This window comes from Etheostoma cragini, chromosome 3 (genome assembly GCF_013103735.1).
Source record: "Etheostoma cragini isolate CJK2018 chromosome 3, CSU_Ecrag_1.0, whole genome shotgun sequence".
Taxonomy (NCBI): Eukaryota; Metazoa; Chordata; class Actinopteri; order Perciformes; family Percidae; genus Etheostoma; species Etheostoma cragini.
The window spans coordinates 4,456,024-4,480,540 of NC_048409.1; the positions used below are offsets into that span (position 1 = coordinate 4,456,024).

A 24,517-nucleotide genomic window follows, 5' to 3' on the forward strand; every position below is an offset into this window, starting at 1 on the left:
TGTGTGTGTGTGTGTGTGTGTGTGTGTGTGTGTGTGTGTGTGTGTGTGTGTCGGAGCTCTGTTCTCTGTCAACATGTGGTTTCAAGTGTGGTTGCAGTTTTTCAAAACTTCCCAAAAACACCATTCACTGTGATATGTATGATATTACTGTAATGGTGTACCGTGCTGTTGACGTTACACTTCCTGTGAGACAATTGACACAACAGTGGTTTCTAGGCCCTGGAGATTGACTGACAGGCTGAGGTTGGAAGGCTAGGCAACTTTATTTCCACAGCACCTTTCAGCAACAAGACAATTCCAAATGCTTTACATAAAACAGTAAAGAGCAATTAAAAATGGTTATGATGAAGTTAAACAGGGTCAAAAAGAATAATACACAAATACACTAAAAGTTGAATAATTATTCAATTTAAAAGGTTGTAGGGACAGGTTTGGGAGGAGAGAGGGAAGGGTTTAATTTTTCATTCAGTTTATTTTTTATTTTAAATAGGGTTCAATTATTTTTACAATTGAAATAAGTTTTTGTAATTAAAGTGGGAATATAAGGAAAATCGTACCGTTGGATAACGAAAAGTTATATCTATATCTATATCTATATCCCTCTCTTTATATATATAGACACACATCCACAAACACACAAGTATGTGTGTAATTAATTAATGTTGTGCTCACTCGTTTGTAGTGTGTGAACATTGCAGAAATGAGAGATTTCACATGGTTCCCTTCCTGTAAACACGTATGAACCACACTGTGCAGCTACTGTAATGATAGAGTAGTGATTTGGTCTGTTTGCTCGCATGCTGGAACTATTTTAAGATATATAGCTTCAGTTTTCAGGATTCACATGCCATACATGTGCTGCAATAACTTAATATTGACAAAAAAGTACATCATAAATGGTAGTCGAATGGTAGTAAAAGCAGAATCAATCGTTTTTTGTGTGTTAATATGGTACTTAAACCATCCCTATAACTTAATACCATTGTCACCATCATGAGCCAAACTGCAATTAAATGATGAAAAAAAAAACATATGCATAATTACATAATAAACACTGAATCCTTTCTTTTTAAACATGCCATCAAAAGAAATGCACAGCCAACAATGGTATTGAATATAACGAACTTACTACTTGATGTGTCCCACATCATTTGCGACAAGCCAGTGCTGTGTCATAACGGCCAAAAGGGACTACCAGCTGTTTCAGGCACAGCTGATGTGATGGTGCAGCGATGACCACTACTGGAGGGAGCTTCTCTGCATGTGTCAGGGCGCTGTCCTGGAAGAGCAGCTCCTGTGGAGGTCTAGGGAAGACCATCTTTTTCTCACGATAGCAACGGGCCTCTCTAGGCGCCATCAGTACTGCCTGTTGGCGGTGTGCAGGGGCCTCTGGGTTGTCGATGCGGATTACTGGGGTTGCCATCTTTCCTTATAGATACTGAAATGCACTTAGACACAGTAACAGCACACCATTAGTATTTTAACATTATTTTAATTATTCTAGATTAAGTTTCTAATATGACAATGCATGTTAGTGTAAAAAAGGTCAGTGATCAGAGCAGGGTGACAACTGCTTAACCCTGATTCTTCAGATGAAGATAACTTTGTGGTAGAGGTCAGATAACTTCTGAAGATGACATTTTATCCACTTTTCAGCCCATTAACCTCTGGCAAAGTGTGTATGCCATATCTCATAATCAGTTAAAAATCATTTTTCCCAGAAGTTGCCAGTAAAACCTGTCTATTTGAAAATGTCTATCTGATTCAATGTATTGATGAGAGGGCACATGCTGTTATGGCACCAACAGAAACATGAATTAGGTTAGTAATATGTAAAAAGTTAGTGCTTTGTTCCAACAACAATAACTTTAATCAACAGGATTTTTCAACCAGTAGTTATGGAATTTAACGTTTAGCGTTAGCTAGCTAGTTAACTTAGCTATAGCTAGCGTTAGCTTGAGCTGATACCATTAGCTAGCTAGCTTTCCCAAACCCTCAAAAAATAAACGGTGCAGTACTTAAACAGTGAGAGTAATAAAGAATACAATAGTTCATGCTTGGTAAAATACAAGCAGTGAGTGTTATAAAAATATATTTCATTCAGACTTACAAGAAATACTGTAGCCTACTGTCACTAGACACCTCGGCAGGTTCAGCTTTGAATGTCGGCGTGTGATTGGTTGTCTCCGATCGGTGAATCCTACGTTTCTAATTGGTTGTCTACACTTAAACGGAAGCCCAATCAGATCACGTAATGCGCGACTAGACGTAACTAGACGTAACTAGACGTAGACGTCGACTGATATGTTTTTATTTAAAATCCAAAACATAACAACAGACCATGGTTGTCTAAGCTACAGTGGAACAGACTTCCTTCTACAAAATCTTTTGCAGAGGTAAGTCGCACTTCGCAGCTGAGCTAAAACTACGTGTTTTACTCAACTTTTTCTGTTTAGTAGAGCCATTGTGTGGGGAACAAGAACATTAACTTTCCTCTGTCAAATAATTAAAACCTTTTTTTAGCAATTAAATATATTTACAACCATCAGATGTGCTGTGATCCGGAGATGCAAATGCTCTTTGTCTCTTGCACTAGCTACAATTTTAATTATTATTATTACGTGTGTGACATCACATGTGAATTAAAGATATTTTCTCAAACATATTATTATAATATAATACATAAATAAGTCCTGTTTTAAAATGATCTGTGGGTTGTTGATCGAAAACATAAATGTCTTGTCGTGTTACAGTGAAGGTGTATTTCAGCTAGTCGTAGAAAACACTGCTTTTATTAAAGTGATTTAATAATTTTTTATTACTGATAGCGTTAGATATATAGTGTAATATTTTCCTTAGCCCAGTGACGGATTAGACATCCAGAACTAATATATATATATATATATATATATATATATATATATATATATATATATATATATATATATATATATAATAATAATGAAATAATGACAATAATTTGTGTTTTTTTTCTCCAAAAAATCATTATGTATAATATTATGTAATCAAAAAATCATTATGTATATATTATGTATGTTTTATAAGCGCCGAATCTATTTTTATTATTAATTATCACCAACCACCACCAAGAGGGGGAGGGAGGGGGTGAAAAAACGAGAAAAAGAGAGAGAAAACAAAGAAAGAAGTGAAACCAGGCCCGTTTTTTGATCCCAGTCCGTCACTGTAGCCTACCAGTTGCAGCTATTGTATCTTAATGGATATATGTCCTGTATACAGTGGTGCTCATACGTTTATGAAGCCTTGCTAAAGTTGACTAAAAAGAGGAATAAAGAATCATCTTTTGGAAATTGATCTTAATGCCTTCATTAGGAAAAATCCAACCTTTAAGGGCACCCATTTTCTTTGTGAATGAATAATATGTTGTGAATAAATTAATAATCTTACTTAAAATACAAGTGGCATAAGTATACACCCCCTATGTTAAATTCCCATAGAGGCAGGCACATTTTTACTTTTAAAGGCCAGTTATTTCATTAATCTGGATACCATGCATCCTGATAAAGTTCCCTTGGCCGTTGGAATTTAAATATTCCATACACATTATCACATACCTAGAGATTAGCATGGTTTTATTTCAGTTAGCCTAATAGCAGTTTTGATTTGCATTGAGAGATGATCTTATGGAAAGTTCCCCATGCCTATCTCTATGTATGGTGAAGGCTATGTGATGATGTGGGGTTATTTTTATTCCAAAATCCATAATATCTACCTGCCTCTATGGGAAATTAACATAAGTGTGTACTTACTTATGCCAATTGTATTTTAAGGAACATTTATTTATTATACATTATACATTCACGAAGCAAATTGGTGTCCTTAAAGGTTGGCTTTTTCATTTTATTTTTAATTAAGACATCAAGATCAATTTCCAAAAGATGTTTTTTTTATTCCTCTATTTAGTCAACTTTAGCATGGTTTCACAAACTTATGACTACCACTGTTTGTGTCTATCATACATTAATACTTCACTGATTTATTTTAAAGTACATTATACTGTTGTCTTATGATTATAAGTGACCTTTTGCATTTTTGTTATCACGCACAGTGCAATAATGATGTGTGACCAGATACATATTTCTTAGTTTATTTAAGTTCATTTAGATGGTTGAGTTAAGTGAAATAACTTGCTTAGTGTGCTGCTTGAAACAATAATGTGATTTTTTAGTGAAGTAATTGCTGTGTGTGTTTGTGTGTTTGCACTTGCAGTTTCGATACGCCAGTATACAAACGATTCATCAAGAAAATGCTTAGATCCAATTCTGGACCAAAATCATTTGCAAGACCTCGGCCTTCAGGAGGTGTGTTCTCTTTTTCAAAGAAGTTCATACAAAGGTGTGAGAGACCTTTGTCTCCTGAAGACCTCAACCCTCCCACCATCTTGAGGGAGCACGGACAAAGGGGTGAGGGCCCTTTGTCTCGTGGAGGCACCAACCCTTCTGCCAGCATGAAGGGGCACAGGCAATGGGGTGAGGGCCCTTTGTCTCGTGCAGAGAACCTGCCCTCTACAACCAGGCAGCAAGAACAAAGGGATGTGACCTCTTTGTTCTTCGTTGGCACCAACCCTTCTACCACCGTGAAGGAGCACAGGCAAAAGGGTGAGGGCCCTTTGTCTTGTGCAGAAAACAAGGCCTCTACCACCAGGCACCGACTACTAAGGGCTGTGAGATTTTTCTCTTCTGATGAAGTCAAGGCTGTTACTCCAATCCGGAAACAAGCATGGAGGAGTGAGAGCTCTTTGTCTTCATCTTCCGAAGACGACCAGCCTTCTACCACGAGGAGGGAGCAAGAAAAAAGGGCTGAGAGCACTTCTTCTTCTGGTGAAGACGAGCCTTTTGCTCCAATGCGGCTTCAGGCATGGAGGAGTGAGATCTCTTTGTCTTCATCTTCTGATGAAGACGAGCCTTCTACCACGACGAGGCAGCAAGAAAAAAGGGCTGAGAGCCCTTCTTCTTCTGATGAAGTTGAGCTTTTTGCTCCAATGCGGCTTCAGGCATGGATGAGTGAGAGCCCTTCTTCCTCTTCAGAAGAAGACGAGCCTTCCACTCCAAGGCGGCAGCAGCATGGAATGATGAGACCTTTGGTTTCATCTTCTAAACACGACCAGCCATCTACCGCGGCGCAGCAACAACGAAAGGATGTGTACTCTTTGTTCTGTGTTGGCACCAACGCTTCTACCACCAAGCAACAAGAACAAAAGGATGTGTATTCTTTCTTCTGCGTTATCACCAACCCATCTACCACCATGAAGGAACACAGGGAAAGTGGTGAGAGCTCTTCGTCTTCCTCTAAAGAAGACGACCAGCCTTCTACCACCAGGCAGCAAGAAGAAAGGGCTGAGATCCCTTCTTCCTCTTCTGAAAAAGACGAGGCGTCTACCACCAGGCAGCAAAAACAAAATGATGTGATCTCTTTGTTCTGCGTTGGCACCAACCCTTCGTCTTCCTCTGAAGAAGACGACCAGCCTTCCACCACGAGCAGGCTGCAAGAAAAAAGGGCTGAGAGCCCTTTGTCTTCCCCTAGTGAAGACGAGCCTTCTTCAACTCTGAGGCAGGAAGAAAAAAGGGCTGACAGCTCTTCTTCCTCTTCTGAAGAAAATGAGCCTTTTGCTCCAATGCGCATTCAGGAATGGAGGAGTGAGGGCTCTTCGTCTTCATCTTCTGAAGAAGGCCTCCTCGTGGTAGAAGGCTCGTCTTCTTCAGAAGATGAAGACGAGCCTTCTACCACGAGGAGGCAGCAACAACAAAGTCCTGTGTCCTTCATAGAGATCAACCTTTCTACCACCTTGAGTCAGGATGGACAAAGTGGTGGCAGCCCTTCCTCTACGTCTTCATCTTATGAAGACGACGAGCCGGCTAATAGCTTTTTATCTATCCATCTGAGTGCAAGAGGGAACTTAGGGGATGCAAGAGTAAAAAGAAAAAGGGAGAGGTGCGAAGAGATGAAGAACAAGAACCTGGAGGAGGAGAGGAAAACTTTTGGTCTGCTTTCAAGGATTTACCTTTGGTGGCTCAACCGCAAGATAGACCGCATCGCTAGAGAAATCCAGTCAACCGTCGTGGATGAACGCGACCTCCTGCGTCACAGTAAGAAAGCAAACTTACATTTTGTTACATAACATGACATACAGGTCTATGTAGAGCCTCATTTTAGATAAACAGTCACAGTAGACCAGTGGTGGAAAAAGTATTTAATTTTCAAAAGTAAAAGTTCCAACTCCACTATGTAAAAAAACTCCATTACAAGTAAAAGTCCTTCATTTACAGTTCTAAAATTGAACTTATTACTCACTAAATTCATTGAAAGCAAATGTAGTCGGTGAATTAGCCCATGTGACTAATATAGGCTACTGTGTGATATCACATTACATTGAAATGTTAGGATGAAACACACAAGGTACAGTGTGTTCATTAAAGGTGTTGCTCTGTAATTTTTGGAGTTTTGGGGAGAGCCAGGTTAGCAGCTTCTTGTCATTATAACAATGAGTTTAAAATTGTAAAACTCAGTTAAGCTAAGATAGCTCTTATCTCACTTAATGTTGCCAGGCCAACATGCATTTTTAACAACTTACAACAAAACAAATCTGTTGACTATTTTTTTGTTGGTAGGGGTGCGAGTGTACAACTGGACTCCACACTTAACCTATCATATTCGGTTGTTTACAGGTCACCTCAGTAATTCCGAGAAAACGGCAGAAAAAGAACGACTGCTTGACCGAAGGACGGAGCTGGTTGTGTACAAACGCAGACAAGAATTTAAGGTGGAGAGGGAAGTGAGGAAGCAAAGACTGAAGGTGAAGAGGACGGAAGAAAAGGTTTTGAAGATGGAGAATATCTCAGAGTTATGCGACAACCCAGAAAGGCCAACGTCAGACAGGCGTAGACTTAACTTATATAGCATTTAAGGGAAAAGGAGAGCAATCAGAAAAATGGCACAAAATAGAAGGAGATTCGACAAAACAAAGTAAAGAAAAGTTAAAAAATTCTATTAAAACATGAGCAACCACAATCAAATATCCTCCCAACCACCTGATAACACCCTAGATGCTTTATTTCAATTACAAAATGATTAGCCCCCCTTATGAAATTATACAAATCTCTTGATTTCTCCATGGAAATTACCAATTAATATCAAGTGTTTATAGTGTATTTGTTTTTAACATAACAAAGACAAAATGTCCACTAAGTTTGATTAGGATGTTTTATTGAGTTAAAACAAGAAAGGGCAAAAGTTAGACTTCCAAAATTATTAGCCCCCAGGCCATTAATATAAGATATTAATGGCCTGGGGGCTATTCTAATATTAATAGTGTACCCTTTCTGTGCCAAAACTGACAACAAGCTCTTAGAGTAGTTCTTTACTAGGTTGGCTCAAGTCTTCTGAGGGATTTTGGCCCATTCTTCTATTGCAAATTGTTCCAGCTGGTCCAAATTGCGTGGTTTCCGAGCATGGACATTCACTTTGAGTACCCCCCACAGATTCTCAACAGGGTTGAGGTCTGGGCTCTGTGCGGGCCACTCCAGGACCTTTGTTTTGGAATCATTCAGGAACTGTTGGACCAATTTCATTGTATGCTCTGGGTCATTGTCTTGTTGGAAGACCCAGCAACGACCTAAGGATAGACTACAGATTTCTGCATATATCCCTCAAAATTTCAACATAATTTTCCTTTTCCATGATGCCATGCACCTGAACAAGGCTCCTTGTGCCTGAGGCTGCAAACAGCCCCACAGCATGATGCTCCCCCCACCGTTTTTAACTGTGGGAACCGTGTTCTTAGGGTTGAAGGCCTCTGTCTTTCTTCGCCAAACATAAGCAACATCCATGTTTCCAACCAGTTCCAGTTCAGTCTCATCAGACCAAAGCGCAGACTTCCAAAACTCATCTTTACCTTTCAAATGTTCACTGGCAAACCTCAGTCTGGCTGTGATGTGCCGCTCTTTGAGTAAAGGGGTTCTTCTGGTACGATGGCCCTGAAGCCCACCACGATAAAGAGCCCTCATCTCTGTGTTCCTTGAAACATCAACTCCAGAAGAGGCCAGGTGAGCAACAATCACCATGGCAAATGTCCGCGGCTTGTTGCTGACCACCCAGACTATTTTCCTCTCCAGAGTTCTTGCGTGCGCTTACGACCACGCCCAGGTTTGTTTCTTACGGGATTTGTCTCCTTGTACTTGCAACGTACAGGAATGGCTATACTGCCATTTCCAAATACTTGGAAATGGCAGTATAGCCTTCCCCCTTATCATCAGCCTCCACTCTCTTCTTTCTGAGCTCAAGACTGATTTCCTTTGTCTTTGGCATGGTGAGTATATGTAGTCGTGGTAGTAGTTTTCAGTAGCCTCTCAATGATGTGTTCAAGTGCACTGTTCATTGGAGTCCTTTTACGCTTATTATGTGCTCAGGTGTTGTTAGGAAGCCAGTTGACTGCACAGTAAACAGCATTGGTGAATGTTTGAATATATCAAGTTTTATTGAGGCTTTGTGCCAGACATGTTATTGCCCAATGTGTTAAGTTATGTGGGCAGCTGTTGTCTTCCTGTGTGTGTCTCTCCCCTTTTCCCCCACTGTGTCTGTGTGTGTGTGTGTGTATGTGTGTACGGCCGGTCGATCTACCTCTCTGCACAGCTGCTGGTTATTCCACTTACCAACTCTACAGTATTTATTCCTGGGCGAAGCTCACCCCCGGCGCCAGATCGATGCACCTCCCGGTGGTAACTTGGCTTAACTACTTGGTAACCACAATCTGGACTCAATGTTCCCCCCTTTTAACTTTTTTTTTGGTCAGGGTTAGGGTTACATTCAATTCATAAACGGCAAAAGGTTAGCCAATTTAACCATCACCATCATTATACCAACAAGAACAGAGGGAAGTATGACTGTACTGAAATGTAAAAAGAAATCAAAATACAGACAATACAAAAACAGAAGACAAAAATCCAATGTGTTGCCAAAAAAATAGATATTCCCTGCCCCTCACACAGACTTAGTCATAGTCTTAGTCTTAGTGTTATATTCCTGGTCCTTTTGTTAACGTCCTGTTTTCCCTGTCCAGACCTACGCCTCCAGACCTGTTGTCGTGGCTCATCACGCTCAAGCCTTCCGACATTCCCGCTCTGATTCCAGAAAGAAAGTTTGGATCCACCACTGCCTGCCCTCCTCGGCCCCTATCCAGCTTGGAGTCCTCCTACCTTGTTTTTTCTGTCCTTGGCTGCTGTAAGTACAGAAGTTACATTAAAACGTTTTAATGTGTCTTTGTTAGGGCAACATGACCAGCTAATTCATACTGTAATGGATCACAACCACCAACTGCGAGGTGTGGGAATCACCAGTTGCCTCCCCGTACGATATCGTCACAATACCATATTATTGTGATTTTTAAAATATTGCAATATTCTGCGATATAGTATATCAAATTAAGAATCTTTTCTCCAACTTCTAATTTTTCCCAATTTCAAATGATGTCGCTCTGCTGTTTATTGTGGAGGTGGATGCTTCTGACTGGGGGGGGTGGGAGCTGTCCTTTCCCAACGCTCCCCCACAGACCAGAAGCTTAACGCTTGTGCCCTTTTTCCAAGAAATTGTCTCCCGCAGAAAGAAACTACAATGTTGGAAACCGAGAACTACTGGTCTGTACCGATCATAAAGACTTGGCATTCATCCAATCCACCAAAAGACTCAACTCACGTCAAGCCAGGTGGTCCCTGTTCTTCAGAAGGTTCAATTTTTTCTTTTTTGACATACAGACCAGTCCAACATGTATTCCGTCCCCATGGAATACCTGTGGACATTGTGTCTGATAGACGCCCAATGTTTACTTCTCGTTTCTGGAAAGTTTTTTGTACTGCTTTGTGTGCATCTGTTATTCTGTCCTCAGTCATTGCATTTCTGTGAGTGATTTTTGATTTTTGATTTAGATTTTAAATTTTTATTCTTAGGTATGTGTGATATATGTGCGTATATGTGTTTGTTGTTTAATGGATGTCTTGCTACTGTATGCCTAAAATTTCATTTGGGATGACTAAAGTATCTATCTTTCTATCTATCTATCTATCTATCTATATATCTATCTATCTATCTAGGGTGCCATCCCCAATCCATGGGTCGGACTGAGAGAGCCAACCAGGACCTAGAAGCAGCCCTTCGTTGTGTGTGTGTTCAGCGTCCCGCCTCCTGGGCCAACATCTGCCGTGGATAGAGTATGCCCACAACTCCCTGATCACCTCCGCCACTGGCTTTTCACCTTTCGAGGTCGCCCTGGGATAGCAACCCCCCCCCCCGTTTCCTGCTCAGGAGAGGGAACTGGCTGTTCCCTCGGTTCTAGAGAACCCAAAGTAAAGTTTGGAGTGACGCAGGAAGCCCTGCACAACAAAGCAAAACTCACCACCGGAGCCAGATCGTTGCACCTACCAGTGTGGTAACTTGGCTTCCATTTAAACTTTGTGCCATTTTAGTCTCCGTGTTATATTCCTGGTGCTTTTGTTAACATCCTGTTTTCCCTGTCCAGACCTACGCCTCCAGACCTGTTGTCGTGGCTCATCACGCTCAAGCCTTCCGACATTCCCGCTCTGATTCCAGAAAGAAAGATTGGATCCACCACTGCCTGCCCTCCTCAGCCCCTATCCAGCTTGGAGTCCTCCTACCTTGTGTTTTCTGTCCTTGGCTGCTATAAGTACTGAAGTTACATTAAAGGTTTTTGAATTGTTACTCTGTTTCTGTGTATGTTTCTCTGTGTTCTGGGTCAGAACCTCTACCTTAACCCTCATGTTGTCCTTGGGTCAAATTGAGTTTTCCTATATCAATGTTCTTTTTAACATTATTATATATATGTATATATTGTGTGTATGTATTATCATATATCCTATAACTACCAAATTGTAATTACCCAAAATAACATGATTGATTCTACACAACTCTCTTTGGCAAGTACACATCTCTACTCTCATTAAGTTTGGGGCATCTTTTTTTCAAATTTATAGCATTTAAAAAAAGAAAATTGAAGTGGTTTTGAAATAGTATAGAGTAAAAGTTGACATATTCCAGTCTGTGATTATCCATCAACATACATTCCTTTTAATTTTAGTCTAATAATTCCTAATTTCTGCTTTTCTAGCTCATTATTACAATAGGTATAATTTCCTATTAATTAGGTTTATTGACCATAAATTCCCCAAATAACTGTAAAACTAAAGTTAATAAGTTGGTGTTATGTATTTGAAAATGGCAACAAAAAGTAACAAACTTTGAAAAAAAAAGCGTCAAAAGTTTTGAAAATAAGGGACAAAAACCTTAGAAAAAGTGATAAAATGATCAATAGTGTCAACAAAAGTGTGGATTTTTAATTTTGACGGGAAGACACAAACGGGTTAACAGAATCAGTGGCCAACCACTGAGATATTTAGCTTTGAGATGATGTTAACAGCCACAGCCACGTTATAGTGGCATTTCTGGGACCTCAGTTTCTGCCCTCTGTAAGTAAAGGTATAGACAAATTTAGCATCCCTTTTTTGACAGGTCACTAGGGATTTACTAGGTGGACTGGTGTCCTCAACAAAACTTGTGATAAGGAATAGTATAGACAATTGCCATTGTTTTGTATATTCTACCCAGTATAATATCGACCCCCAGTGGTTGATTCTAATGATGTAGAAGACAAATGTCAGGCTGAACATGTCAGCCATGTAAACTTGTGTTAAAATCCGACTTCAACGTATTCAAGTCATTAAGTTTAAAGATCTTTTCAAATCACAGTTCAGTCCTACAAACATTTGCCCATTATCTCCTATTCATTTCTACTGAAGCCTGCATGATGGACAAATTCAGGCATCCATTGCCTGTTTCTTTGCAATCTTCAGCCAATAGTTCAAATAAGAATAATAGTGCATACCGTGGGATAGTCTTTTCTCAAAGGTATTCAAGGTGTCACACTTGTTTGCCCATTCAAAAAGGAATGGAATCAGCCTATTGTTTAAAAACCTGCATGCTGTCTTATATCCTCACACCTGGGGGAGACTTAGACGTTTGGAAAATATATCTCTTGTAGGAAATCATCAAGTATAATGAGCTATTTCATTAGAATACATTGGGGGTGGGTGTGAGGGGCTTGTTCTCTGTTCAGACCTGGAGTAATTACAGCAAAACTTCTATATTTGAAAACCATGTGTACTTCCCTTGCATCCCTGACTGACACAAATGGGGCAAATAATTGGAAGTGTGGTCAGTTTACTAGGGTGAGTTATTTCACATCTCAAAACAAACGACTATATTTGTAGGCTACAGTTGGATTTCAAGATACTCCAATCAATGTAACAGTTACTGATGGAGAGTTACTGTATTTTTCCCATGTCAGCTGTTCTTTTTACTAGTCAGTGAGCTGTTAGTGACATCTTCAGGACAGGAGCAGGATTGCACTGACTGCAGCCGTCGGTAAGAAGGGATAACAGCCACAGCTCTGTCAGCACTGCCCTACGTGAAAGACGGAGCGGGGGAGGAGGCTTCAATATGATGCTACGATAATATTATCCTTCAAACTAAAAGCATCAATGCACATCATACCCTTCAAGCCTCTCATTTGTAAAAGAACACCCACTAAACGGTACACATTATAGTTTTTAAACGACGTGATTTGCTTATAAAAAGCCAGCCATGCGACTTGCAGTAGAATAAAAGCCACCCAAACTTTTATTTTGAAGTGATCCCACTAAAGCTTTTAGCTGGATACAGGGATTTTCTGAATGAATTACATGGAAGCAGCCAGATAACGTGAATTTTGTAGGGAGAAAAAAAACATGGATTTAGCAGTTAATAATAATTAGAAAAATAACGGTGCTTTTCCGTTGAACTTATTTTGTATTTCAAGGCTGCTCTCTGTGCAAACAACGGCGTGTTTCTCCTTCGGACGACTGGACTTTTGCTTCAGTGGTGAGGAAGCTAGCTAGCTGTCAAGTAGTTAGCTCACTAGCTAGCGGCCACATCAGCACCGCTGAGATTAGCCAGCCGCGTTAGCATCAATGTAAGTAAGCTGTTATTTTTGTGTCGACGTGTACTAGAACGCTGTTTGATTTATCATTTTGTCACACTGGAAACATGATAACATCTTTATGTGTCAGGGTTTGGTGCTATCTTGCAGAGATTAAATGATGGCAGACAGTATTATGAGCAAGGCTGCTACCATGGAGATCCCCATTAACAGCAATGGAGACACAGGAACTCTGCCAGAGGATGACAGCCTGGAGCAGGTCAGTTAGTCACATTTTGTCTCCTCATCTCACGGACTGTGTCATTTTTCTAAATCTGTTTTTGGCATTTTGTGCTCAGTTTGTGGTTCTCTATTCCTTTTCACATTATAGCACAGTCTAGGACTGGGGTGGTTAGGCCAGCTGTTATCTAACCATACACAGGCCTGCAGCTATGTAACGTACTGTAGCTATACCAATATCACCATCAATACCTGCAACTGGGAATGGTGCGTTGAGAGCATGGAGAGTGAGTACACTTGATATTAATTGGGAAAGGATGCTTACGTCATATGAGCTTGCATGACAAGCAGTCAATAACATGCATAACTGTAGTGTAGATTTGTCGGTGTGTTACATGTGCAGGTTGACTTGGATCACTTAGTTTCAGTTGAGAAAATATGACCAAAAAAACTGCATTGCATTCAAACACAACGTGGTTTTATATTTTAATTTTGGAATGTGGCAACTTGTACACCTATTTATAATATCAGTAATTTTGAGTGTGAGATGCTTTACGTTGGTCATGTATGTAAAGTGTCTGGGCCCTCAAATGCGATGATCGTTAATGCCTTCTTCTAAACCATATTTATTATCAATATCTTGTTGTGAATCCATCAGGATTTGCAGCAGGTGATGGTGTCTGGACCCAACCTGAATGAAACCAACATTGTCTCAGGAGGTTATGGAGGACCTGCAGGGGGCATCATTCCCACCAGCACCATCAAAGGTACTGTTAGAAAACCTGATTGCCATTCTTTACAGGTTTTGCTTTTGTTGTTTATTCTCATAGACACAGTTTGTGCCCCCCCCCCCCCCCTCCAAACAGGCGTGCATACTAAACTGTGCTGTGCCAGGGATCTGTCAATGTTGTCGCAGTACTTCGCTGAAAGAGGTTGACACCTAAAAACCCTTTTATGATTCCATAGCAGGAGCTCTTCCTCCTTTTTGTATTTTCATGTGTCACTAAAAAGTAGCTGACCTCTCGGCTCCTGGTTCACGTTACAAACATCCGTATCCCATAGGGCCGGCAGTTCGCTTCAACCCTCAGTATCTGGACAGAAGACGAGCCCCTGCACCCGGACCAGGTGGCTGTGTATTCTGAACACCCTTTTTCGGTTTCTACCTTAATCTTCACATGTTGGTCTATGGCTTGGGCTGCACGATATGAGGAAAATATCTAATTGTGATTATTTTTGACTGATATTACAATTGCGATGTGATTCACGATATTGGAGTTAATGATTGTTTTTGTATCGTTATTCTCATTTTAAATGAAAATTATTAACATTGAAAGAAATTAGACTTAGACTTCTCTTTATTGATCCTTTTGGGAGGACTCCCCCGAGGAAATTGAAAATTCCAGCAGCAGTTTTAGCAAGAAAAAAAAATTAGTAACTAATAACAATTAGTTATTGATAAGTTATTATCAAGGTGTCAGTTATAAAATGATTATAGTGTAATTTTCGCAAGGCTCTGTACCTAACAGAGATTTTTTTTTCTTTAGTCTGTAGGAAAGGATTTGTAGGCCGGGACATCTCTGCAGCACCAAAATATTTCATTCATAATGGTTTGATACATATTTTATTGCACCCACCTGCGATTTGGATATTGCACTAGTCCACATTGCGATATCAATACAATTGCGATTAATTGTGCAGCCCAATCTATGGCCCGTATAAGCGATTTTGATATTGCTTGACCGAGGGAGTTGTATGCAACCTTGCTTGTACCTCTTCAACTCGCAGCTTCAGCAACAAGAAATGTTTTGGCATTTTAAAAATTAAATTAAAAATTAGGGGTGCACTAACCAAATACTATACGGCTGTCACTTTAAATGTTGAATTGTCTTCTAATAAGAATGTCCTCTTTTGTACTGTAAAATGCACTCTGGATGACTGTTTTGCTGTTTTGGGGGGTTTTCCGTGCATCCCATTTATTCCATTTTTTTAATTTCATAAATCCCTTTCTTCTGCATGAGAAGCCTGCATGGTGGATTATTTATTATAAGCCATTTAACTCCAATTTATAAAGCATCCTCCACCACAGAGCCTAGGGTTTTTCTTTTACTTTACATAGTCTGATGTTCATCTGCATATCTCACTGCCACACGTTTTTTGACACATATTTCACCCTATGCTCTTTTCTCATCCTCACTCTTTATCATCATCATGCTCATTTCAGACATTCGCATGAAATCCAGGGGCGTCGGCTTGCCTAACAGCCAAGCTGTAGCCAGTCGACTTGCCCAACACCCAGACCAGCATCCAGGTATCACCAGGCTCATCACCATGTCCACACCATCCTCACTCATTGTCATGGCCCATGGAATATCCAAAACCTCTGCCATGTAAACTTTGACAGGATATCATTCATTAGACTGTATATTGTTCTTTTTTTCCCCTTTTTTAGGGTCGCCGAACAATAACACTGGTAATTCCACTGAGGAAGTTTCTCGTGGCGTGGCAGTGGAGAAATTAGACAGTGTGAAGAAATGGGGCATAAATACATATAAGGTATTGTGCTCTGTGTGTAAATACTTGCATGTCAGTGTCAATATCATATTTTTTCCAACTGTTGTTTCTGTCACAAGTGCTTTCTCACAGAACGTGAATATTACACAGCGATAAAGTGACATTTTATTTCCAAACAAGATTCCAAACATTTCCAAACAAGACGATTTTTTTTTCACTCAATCATGTTTTGTTGTTTACCTGCGAAGATCACAATACAACACAGAGACTGCTGTCCGAACCACAAGCTGCCACTGTACAGACGGCAAACTTTATTACTTCTTTCAACCTTGACAAAAGCAGCATTTATTTGTGCTCAAACTGCAGACCCTAGCTACTCCACATTTACTTGATATCTTCGCAGCAGCAGCAGATTAGTTCTCATTTGTTTGTTGTTTGTGCTTCTCGGCCCGGTGTGTGACAGCCTTTCCCCGCATAAACTTGTGTATTGTGTATAGCATTCAAGAGACATTTAAAATGCATGTGGACATTTTGGGTATGCTTTTGTTCAAGCATAAACACTATTTTATTGTTACTATATCAGGTTTGTGTGTGTGTGTGTGTGTGTGTGTGTGTGTGTGTGTGTGTGTGTGTGTGTGTGTGTGTGTGTGTGTGTGTGTGTGTGTGTGTGTGTGTGTGTGTGTGTGTGTGTGTGTGTGTGTGTGTGTGTGTGTGTGTGTGTGTGTGTGTGTGTGTGTGTGTGTGTGTGTGTGTGTGTGTGTGTGTGTGTGTGTGTCAGATGCAGAGAGTGAGATCTCTTCCTGCAACCAATATGATCTCTCTCTCTCTCTCTCTCTCTCTCTCTCTCTCTCAAATGACCTGTGAGTGTCCAAAGTCTGCCGTCACGGCTAGATTATTCTAAAGCCTGAAAACAGAGCCAAGTGGAGGTGCAGACGTCTAGTTTTCTCTCAGACCAATTGAATAACAACATGCTGAAAGGTTGTTTTGGAATCTTTGCCCAGTGACACAAAAAAAAGTGTATTGCCTGTGTTATCAGATTATTACTGACACATGTATATGACATCATTGTTGTTTTTTCAACTTTGACCACTTCGACATGCATTTTTCAGTCAATCAGACTACACGTTCTTGTACTACCAGAACAAGTTGATCATATTCTCTTGTCACTGGCTCTGTTGTATTCTCTGTCCATTTCCACCGTGCAGTGTACAAAGCAGATGTTCTCCGAGAGGTTTGGCCGAGGTTCACGGACAGTAGACCTGGAACTGGAAGCCCAGATTGACGTGTTGAGAGAGACCAAGAACAAGTATGAACACATCCTAAGACTGGCCACTGCACTCACCAGTCATTTTCAAAGCATGGTGCAGACACAACAGGCTTTAGGAGACACCTTCACTGACCTCAGCCAGAAGTCCCCAGAGTTGCAGGTACTGTACGGTATTGCAAAAGCTTCCTGTGTGATGTCACATGGAATCTACGTCAGCAGGTAAAATGTATGTGTTTCTCTGCAGGACGAGTTTGGGTATAACGCAGAAACACAAAAGCTGTTGTGTAAGAATGGCGAGGCTCTGCTTGGTGCCATCAGTTTCTTTGTGTCCAGTATCGACACCCTGGTCAACAAAACAATGGAGGATACTCTGTTGACCATTAAGCTATATGAAAACGCAAGGTAACTCACCCTGACATGCTGTGTGACGTTGTGGAATATGATCTGATTTCCTGAATGGTGAACACCTAGGGAATGAGAGTCTGTGACAGCCTGAATGTGTTTTTTGCGTGCAGACTTGAGTTTGACGCCTATCGGTCTGATCTGGAAGAGTTGAGTTTGGGCCCTCGGGATGCAGCTACCATGGTCCGCATTGAGATGGCTCAGCATGATTACCAGATCCACAGAGACAAATATGAAAGGCTGCGTAGCGACGTCACCATCAAGCTCAAATTCCTGGAGGAAAACAAGGTTTGTAGTTTAGTTTTCTATTTTCTTTCAAAATGTCTGCATAAGTAACTTAAAGGGCAACTATAACACAGCATTTTCAGGATTGTACTTGCGTTTTGTGTTTGTACTAGAAAATGTTTACAAGCTTTAATGTCAAAAAACACTTTATCTTTCTCATACTGCCTGTGGCCGCTGCAGCAGTATTCACCCTCTGTAGAGCGCCTGTCTCTTTAAGCCCTTATCCTGAAAAAGCCTAGTCCGCGCTTCCTGAAAACTCCGGAGTAGTGTTGTGTAATACCGCGAAACTTGGTATCAATCCAACACCAAGTAAATATGTGCTCACGTGCGTAATGCAGAAGACAAAATAAGAGTGTTCTTGCAAAACAGAACGTGGCAAAATAATCGTTTTTTCCTCGATTACACTATTTTGGTGATCGTTGGGAGCTGAAATTGATATTGAAATTGAATTAATTGCACTTTCCATGCCTAGCAGGAATTTGTACTGTGAAAAATCACCAATAAAGGTTTCTAAACCAAATATTACACAACCAGTCCTGGTGACCTTTCCCAGCAGGAATGTGACGAGAATTTGGGGAGAAATGACCAGCACTGGCCAAGATTACAGCTGTGTCGTGATAGCATGCAGCTGCTTAATAGTTCAATAGATTGTAGAACAAAGAAGCACTTTCCATTGTCAAAAATCACAGATAAAGGCTTCTGTGACCCAGAATTGGAGAGAATTTAACAACATTTTCAGCCCAGATGACATGGTTTACTGCCGTTAGGCATGTAGCTACTTTAGTTAGAAGTGGACACTGAATAGAATATAGCAGTAATTTTAGTCAAAATAAAGGCTTTTAAACCAAATACTACTAACAGAACATGTTTCAGGAGTAATGTGACCCGGAATAAGAAAGAATTTAACAACACTGACAGCTGAAAATGTTGTAAATGTTGTAAACGTGTAAAAAAACACTCCAGTCCCGCCTACTTGGAGCAGATGACCAATCATAGCAGGCAGGCTTAGAGTTGCGCAACACTCAGCCAAGAGTAGAAAAAACGGTCAGAATAGAAAACGTTTTAGCTCACAGGGATTTGTCTTAAGTACATTTACCTCAGAGGCAGAGGTGGCCTAAAGGTTAGAGAAGTGGAAGAGGGGATAAAATTTGGGTGGGGAAAGAAAGAACAGCAGCACTTATCCCTCCCTCGTTAACCACCACTGAGGTGCCCCTGAGCAAGGCCCTTAACTCTAACCGCTCCAGTGGAGCTGCTCAGCGGCCAGCAGATCAGACAGCGATTGCACCGGGCAGCTTGATCAGCGCGTTCCTGCAAAAGAGAGGCTGCTTCTCAGTGAACCTCCCCATGAATAAATAAAGATTTTAAAAAAAAATTGATATAACAGAAAACATGGAAAAGCATAGGTGCCCTTTAATAACTACTGAAATCTTGTTTTAGCTGATCTCCACTGGACCCCATGGCATCATTGTTGGGAGTTCGTACACATACACAGCAACAGTGCACACACCTCTGACCACACCCAACCACAGGCACCAGGGATGCTGGGTGTGGTCGGAGGTGAAACCGACTTGAAGCTAGAACCAGCGAGAACCAGTCAAACACTGCTCTTCAAGAAGGTGTTTAGTAACTCCTGTAATAAAAGACCGACTCAAATTACCTGGAAAAAAATCTGTAAATTAGTAGATTATATTTAGAACAGATAGGTATTGTTGTGATGCATTCTAATTTGTCATTGCTTTCTTGTCTTGGTTCATTTACAAGTGCAGTGACTAGAGATGGGTTCATATTAGGTGAGAATGCTATCCGACCCAAATATAGGAAGTGGACAAAAATACAGTGCATTTACTAGCCTGCAATTCCTACCTTGTGCACTATTTACGGACTTTTATAAGGTTGAAGGGATGGTAACCTTCAAATCCATAAGTTATTATGACCATACCTCACTCACTGTCTGGGTCACATCACATCATAATCTCCCTCTGATTACGGTCGCCCTCTCCTTCATTCTCTGTCTGACAGCTTCTTCTTAAATATAAGAAATATATATAATTATTATATTATAATGTATAATGTATTTTTTTTTAAATCCGTGTCACATTGACAAAGGTCTGATCCTAAAATCACCCCTGATCCTAGAATCAAACTAAAGGTCTGATCCTAGAATCACCCCTGATCCTAGAATCAAACTAAAGGTCTGATCCTAGAATCACCCCTGATCCTAGATTCAAACTAAAGGTCTGATCCTAGAATCACCCCTGGAAAGCACCCAAAATACCCTTATATTTACATGTCTTTAGATGGGCTGATGGAACTTTCTAGTTCCTTCAAAATAGTTTTGGGGACTTAAAAAAACCCACAACCCTTGTGTCGAAACATGGCTTGAATGGATGTCCATGGGCTCATAAAAAGATGACTTGAAACCATGTTAGTAATGGTAAAATGATCCACTTCTTCTTTTTTTTCTTTTTTTTTTCTTTTTCTTCTTCTAGGTGAAGGTTATGCACAAGCAGCTGCTTCTCTTCCACAATGCTATCTCAGCTTACTTTGCTGGCAACCAGGAGCAGTTGGAACAAACTCTAATACAGTTCAATGTTAAGTTAAAGCCCCCGGGATCAGACAAGCCATCCTGGCTGGAGGAGCAGTAAAGAACAGCTGTTTGAGATGTACAGGGACACGCTGGTCTCTGAAGAACTCGGCATTGTGCTTAGATGAAAAAGAATGAAATGTATAAAAAGAGTATATTGTAGGAACAATTGCGACCAGTGATAAAGAAAACCATGAGATAATGTTTTTCAGTTTAACGTATTGCATAGACGGTACAACAGTTTCAATTGTATTCTTATTTTCTTGTTAACTGACAAAATTACCTTTTGTTACTTTCTTATTCTTTAGGTAGCACAATCATTTACATGAATATCAACTATTATTTATATACAGTATAGTCTACTAATGTGGAGATACCCCTCTGCAGTTTTGCACATGCATTATTTAGTTGTTTATGAATGTTGTCTAAAGCGATATATACTGTATATCACATTGGAGGAATTCCATAAATCCGATTAGCAAATTAGAGGGATGGTATCAAAAAAATGTCATGAAATATCCTCTGAAATTGTATTTATTATTTCTCTTGGGTATACACAACTGAAAAAAATTTAGATTTACAGAATTAATTCAAATACATCAGGATATAGCATACTTTTCTAAGTGATCCCACTTTATTCTAATATGGCCTTGTGGTATTCTTGCCTGAATGGTCAGTTTACATTGCAGTCATTTTCTTTAACCTAGTATACAATCCATAATTAGTTTTGCTCTCCTACATTTTAAATACCTTCAGTTATGTTCTTGTGAATCCAGCACAGTATTTAGTATTTTTCTTGTTTACACATGCAAACAAGCCTGAAAACATATTTTACACTCCATATGTTGTATGCTTTGAGGATAAATGCAACCATGTCAACTATCATAAATGAATCAAAATGCAACACACAGCCAGTAATTGGTTGACTATGTTTTAATATGAGGCGCCAGTGCGCAAATAAAAACACGCTGTTGGGACTCTTTAGAGTCTCAATTTTTAAAACGGCCATTGAAACACCGGATACATATGATGCCACATGCACTCTAGGTTAAAATACACATTTCAGCGTCAGAATGTATGAGTACATTTTTTCTTATTCTGTTATTTATTTACTGTCTTTCTATTTATCTGCTTGTGACATAATACTGTATGTTGCGTTCATTCCTTTTAATTTCAGTAGTCAGGCGATTGTCTTTGTCTTGTTCTGTATTTCCAATAAAATGTGCTGGATGTTTTGGTTCACTTAACTGTGCTGGCGACAGTTCCGCCGATTTATATGGGAAGCTCAGAAAACAACTGACAATATAACAATATATGTTATAAGTATAGCACCGTTAATTATGTACATGATACAATCTGATTTCTCAAGTCTAACAAACTTGCTTAAACAACAAGCAAGTTTGTGCTTGTTGACCAAAACGGCTCACCACAGTGGGTAAGGTGAAGCTAATGTTTTTTCTAAAACTACATTGAAAATAATGAACACATGTACACAGTAGCCTACTGATAATAGTATGAGCATGTCAAAATGATCTGAACCCCCAAATGGTTAATTTAGGCTTAATAAATTGGCCTTTGTAATACTTGGCACTTATCGGCTATTTGTCAAAGATCTCAAATAAATGACTTAAAAATGAAGAAAGACATTGCTTCCCTCTTCCTTTTGGTGTAGGCTACTGCAAATGAGTCCAGTAGAGTATTTGATAGTGAGGACCAAAATAGTTGCATAAAAGTGCATTTTGGTCACAGCTATCATAAGGACTTATCATTTCTGGGGCAGAGTTGAAGTGCTTGCTTGTTGTTACTTGACTACACTGCACAGTTAAAGGCCAGTCTGACCATCAGACCAAAACACGTGACATTGGATGAGCTGGTCAAATGGCTTATGTTTAACCAAAGTAGGCCTGTTTTTGAACTATTTGCCCATACTATTCACTTGCCATGTATGCCTAGTCTATTTATTGGCTGCTGAAAAAACAATAAGACAGGTCAGCACAAAAGTGCTCTAAAACTGACTACGGATTATAACGGTAGGTCTACAAGTGATAACTTGTTACTGGTTAACTCATTTTCAACATCAAACGCCTTCTGTTGTTTTCCCGTTGACCATGCAACTGTGTTTTTGGTTCAACATTTTAACTACATTTTTTTCAATGCTTTTCTACCGATGTTTTTGTCAGCTTTTTCAACTTGTTTATCACTTTTTTTGCCTATGGTTTTCCCTCACGTTTTCGAAGCTTTTCTCGACATTTTGTCACTTTTCTTCAACGTTCTTTAACGTAAAAATGCTATGAAATTGAATACAACTTGTAAAGAGTTGAGCCAGTCATTTCTTTTGAAAATTTTGGTAGAAAGAAAATGGGTCAAATGTGACCCGCGGACAACAGAAGGTTAATAAAATCGATTTTCCTTGTCACGCTGGAAGAGTCTAAATAGTGGACTGCGCACTTCATGACAACCGGGGGGAAAAACAGTGCGGCCACAAACATCCAGCCAACATGCCAGAAGCACCTCAGCCTGAGCTAATCCCTTCCCTTGTGCTGCGTAGGTGTGAGCGGCCATGGCTATAACCTGGGCGTGTCCTTTTCACGCAGGTAGTTTCGACACACTCTCCAAATTGTTGTCACGCTCTACTTTTGATGGGGAAGTTTAAACACGACAACGGAGGAATAGGACAAAGACAGAGACACGCAGTAAAATGAGGCAACAGTTGAGTCTAACACGAAGGTAAGTTTTTACTTCCTAAACCGTAACTGATAAAGAAAGTATATTAGCAAACACTGTAAGAAATGGTGGTTTTAGGAGGCTAGTTTATAGATTAAGGTGGGTCAGGTTAACCGGATGCAGAATTAAAAACTATACCTTTACAAGCTACATAGCTTTTTTATTGTTATTTAAAGTTATGTATGTTAATGTTTTTAGCCAAACAGGTTTCTATGCTCAATGGCAATTTCTGTATAGCAGCCTACCTCCTAGTGCCACTAATAATCCAATAAAAACATATAAATTGTGTGATAGACTTGGAATAGCTGCTGCATTATGATTCCAAAGTGTATCATAGATTGTTAAAATGTTTGGACAACCCTTTGAAGCACTACTACAGTCATTTATTTAACTGTGGAGAAAGTGAATACCTTAATCATTGCTAATCACGGTTGCCTACAGTCATAAACTATGGGATTTGTTTGCAACTGTCTCCACCCTGTTCTTTCAGCCTGAATGTATCATCCTAAAGGACGACATTTTTACAATCCTATAAAAATAAGTCATTTATAACCGCTTATATTTTACTTAGACAGACCTAAAGCCCTGTCTGTGTGTGTGACTGAGACCATGACCGTGTCCCAAACCTGCTGAGTGGTCCTTGACTAAAGATGCAACCAGGAGGTCCTCCTCCACCACCTCCTCCCCCTCCGCCGCCCCCTCCTCCACCTCCACCTCCACCTCCACCTCCACCTCCAGCCCTAGGACTCCCTCCATCCCTCCAAGGCTCGGGCCTCACTGCCAAGGGAGCGCTCCGGCGCTCCACAATGCGCAATTTCAACTGGGAAACCCTTCCTCAACACACTGTGATAGGAAAGCACAACATCTGGACAGCTGATAAGACTGATGGGGAGTATGAGCTGGACACTGATCACATGGAGGAGCTGTTCAGCAACAAGCAGGGCAAACAACAACTCAAGGCCCAGAACCGCCAGAGTCTGAGGGGGCTGCCAACTGCTGCCTCTGGAGGGGTTATGGTGAGTTCTCCGGCCACAGGACACAGGTGTCACACTTCGCTGAATCAGAGTAACACTTTAACCCTGAGGGTTTGTAGCAATAGATTGAAATGTTTGGTATACCGTATTTACTGTGTAATCCTGAGATTCCATATCTCAACTTGTGTAGACCTGGATTGATTATTCATTTTGGGTATGTGGTTGAGGTAAACAAGAAACAATGTGTATACCGAAAAGCCTGTACTAACAGCGATCTGTATCAGATGTAGATCTCCTCTGTTGAGCTCATTACAAATATGCTATACAGTGTTTCCTTTAGGATTTCTTTTTCTTTAGCAGTCGGGGCAGGTCTGTCTAAACAACAGACCAGCTGTTGGTTTATAGTCAACTCAGAAGAAAGTGATCATTTGACAATAAGCTCCATGAACACAACAGTGTGTGGAGTTAAAATAACCTCTAAATAGTTCTACTTGTTTTTAAAGTGCAAGGCAAGCAGCAGCCAACGGGGGGGG

General features: G+C 40.3%; 3 protein-coding genes across 9 annotated transcripts in view; all 3 read left to right on the forward strand.

Moving 5' to 3' along the window:
* The first annotated feature begins 5,246 nt into the window (after positions 1–5,246).
* On the forward strand, positions 5,247–6,990 carry LOC117941626 (osteocalcin 2-like). The gene is made up of 3 exons (XM_034866596.1): positions 5,247–5,708; positions 5,751–6,125; positions 6,705–6,990. Exons 1-3 carry the CDS (start codon positions 5,285–5,287, stop codon positions 6,941–6,943), a joined length of 1,038 nt encoding a protein of 345 aa, XP_034722487.1. The 5' UTR covers positions 5,247–5,284; the 3' UTR covers positions 6,944–6,990.
* Positions 6,991–12,741: 5,751 nt separating this feature from the next.
* LOC117941623 (arfaptin-2-like) lies at positions 12,742–21,533 on the forward strand. Of its 7 annotated transcripts, none has more exons than XM_034866587.1 (10): positions 12,742–13,051; positions 13,149–13,277; positions 13,896–14,004; positions 14,300–14,362; positions 15,459–15,545; positions 15,687–15,790; positions 16,954–17,175; positions 17,260–17,417; positions 17,531–17,705; positions 20,192–21,533. In XM_034866587.1, exons 2-10 carry the CDS (start codon positions 13,176–13,178, stop codon positions 20,345–20,347), a joined length of 1,176 nt encoding a protein of 391 aa, XP_034722478.1. In that variant the 5' UTR covers positions 12,742–13,051; positions 13,149–13,175; the 3' UTR covers positions 20,348–21,533. The 7 variants fall into 7 exon arrangements, with proteins under 7 accessions (XP_034722478.1, XP_034722477.1, XP_034722481.1 ...); XM_034866586.1 differs by having other exon boundaries at positions 13,169–13,277; XM_034866588.1 differs by having other exon boundaries at positions 12,751–12,960; positions 13,169–13,277.
* A 2,007-nt stretch (positions 21,534–23,540) lies between these two features.
* The window catches only part of LOC117941362 (FH2 domain-containing protein 1-like), a 7,628-nt gene continuing 6,651 nt past the window's right edge, over positions 23,541–24,517 (forward strand). The window contains exon 1 of the mRNA XM_034866405.1: positions 23,541–24,026. Coding sequence (XP_034722296.1) covers positions 23,661–24,026 — 366 coding nt within the window. The 5' untranslated portion in view covers positions 23,541–23,660. The remainder of the gene's footprint in view (positions 24,027–24,517) is intronic.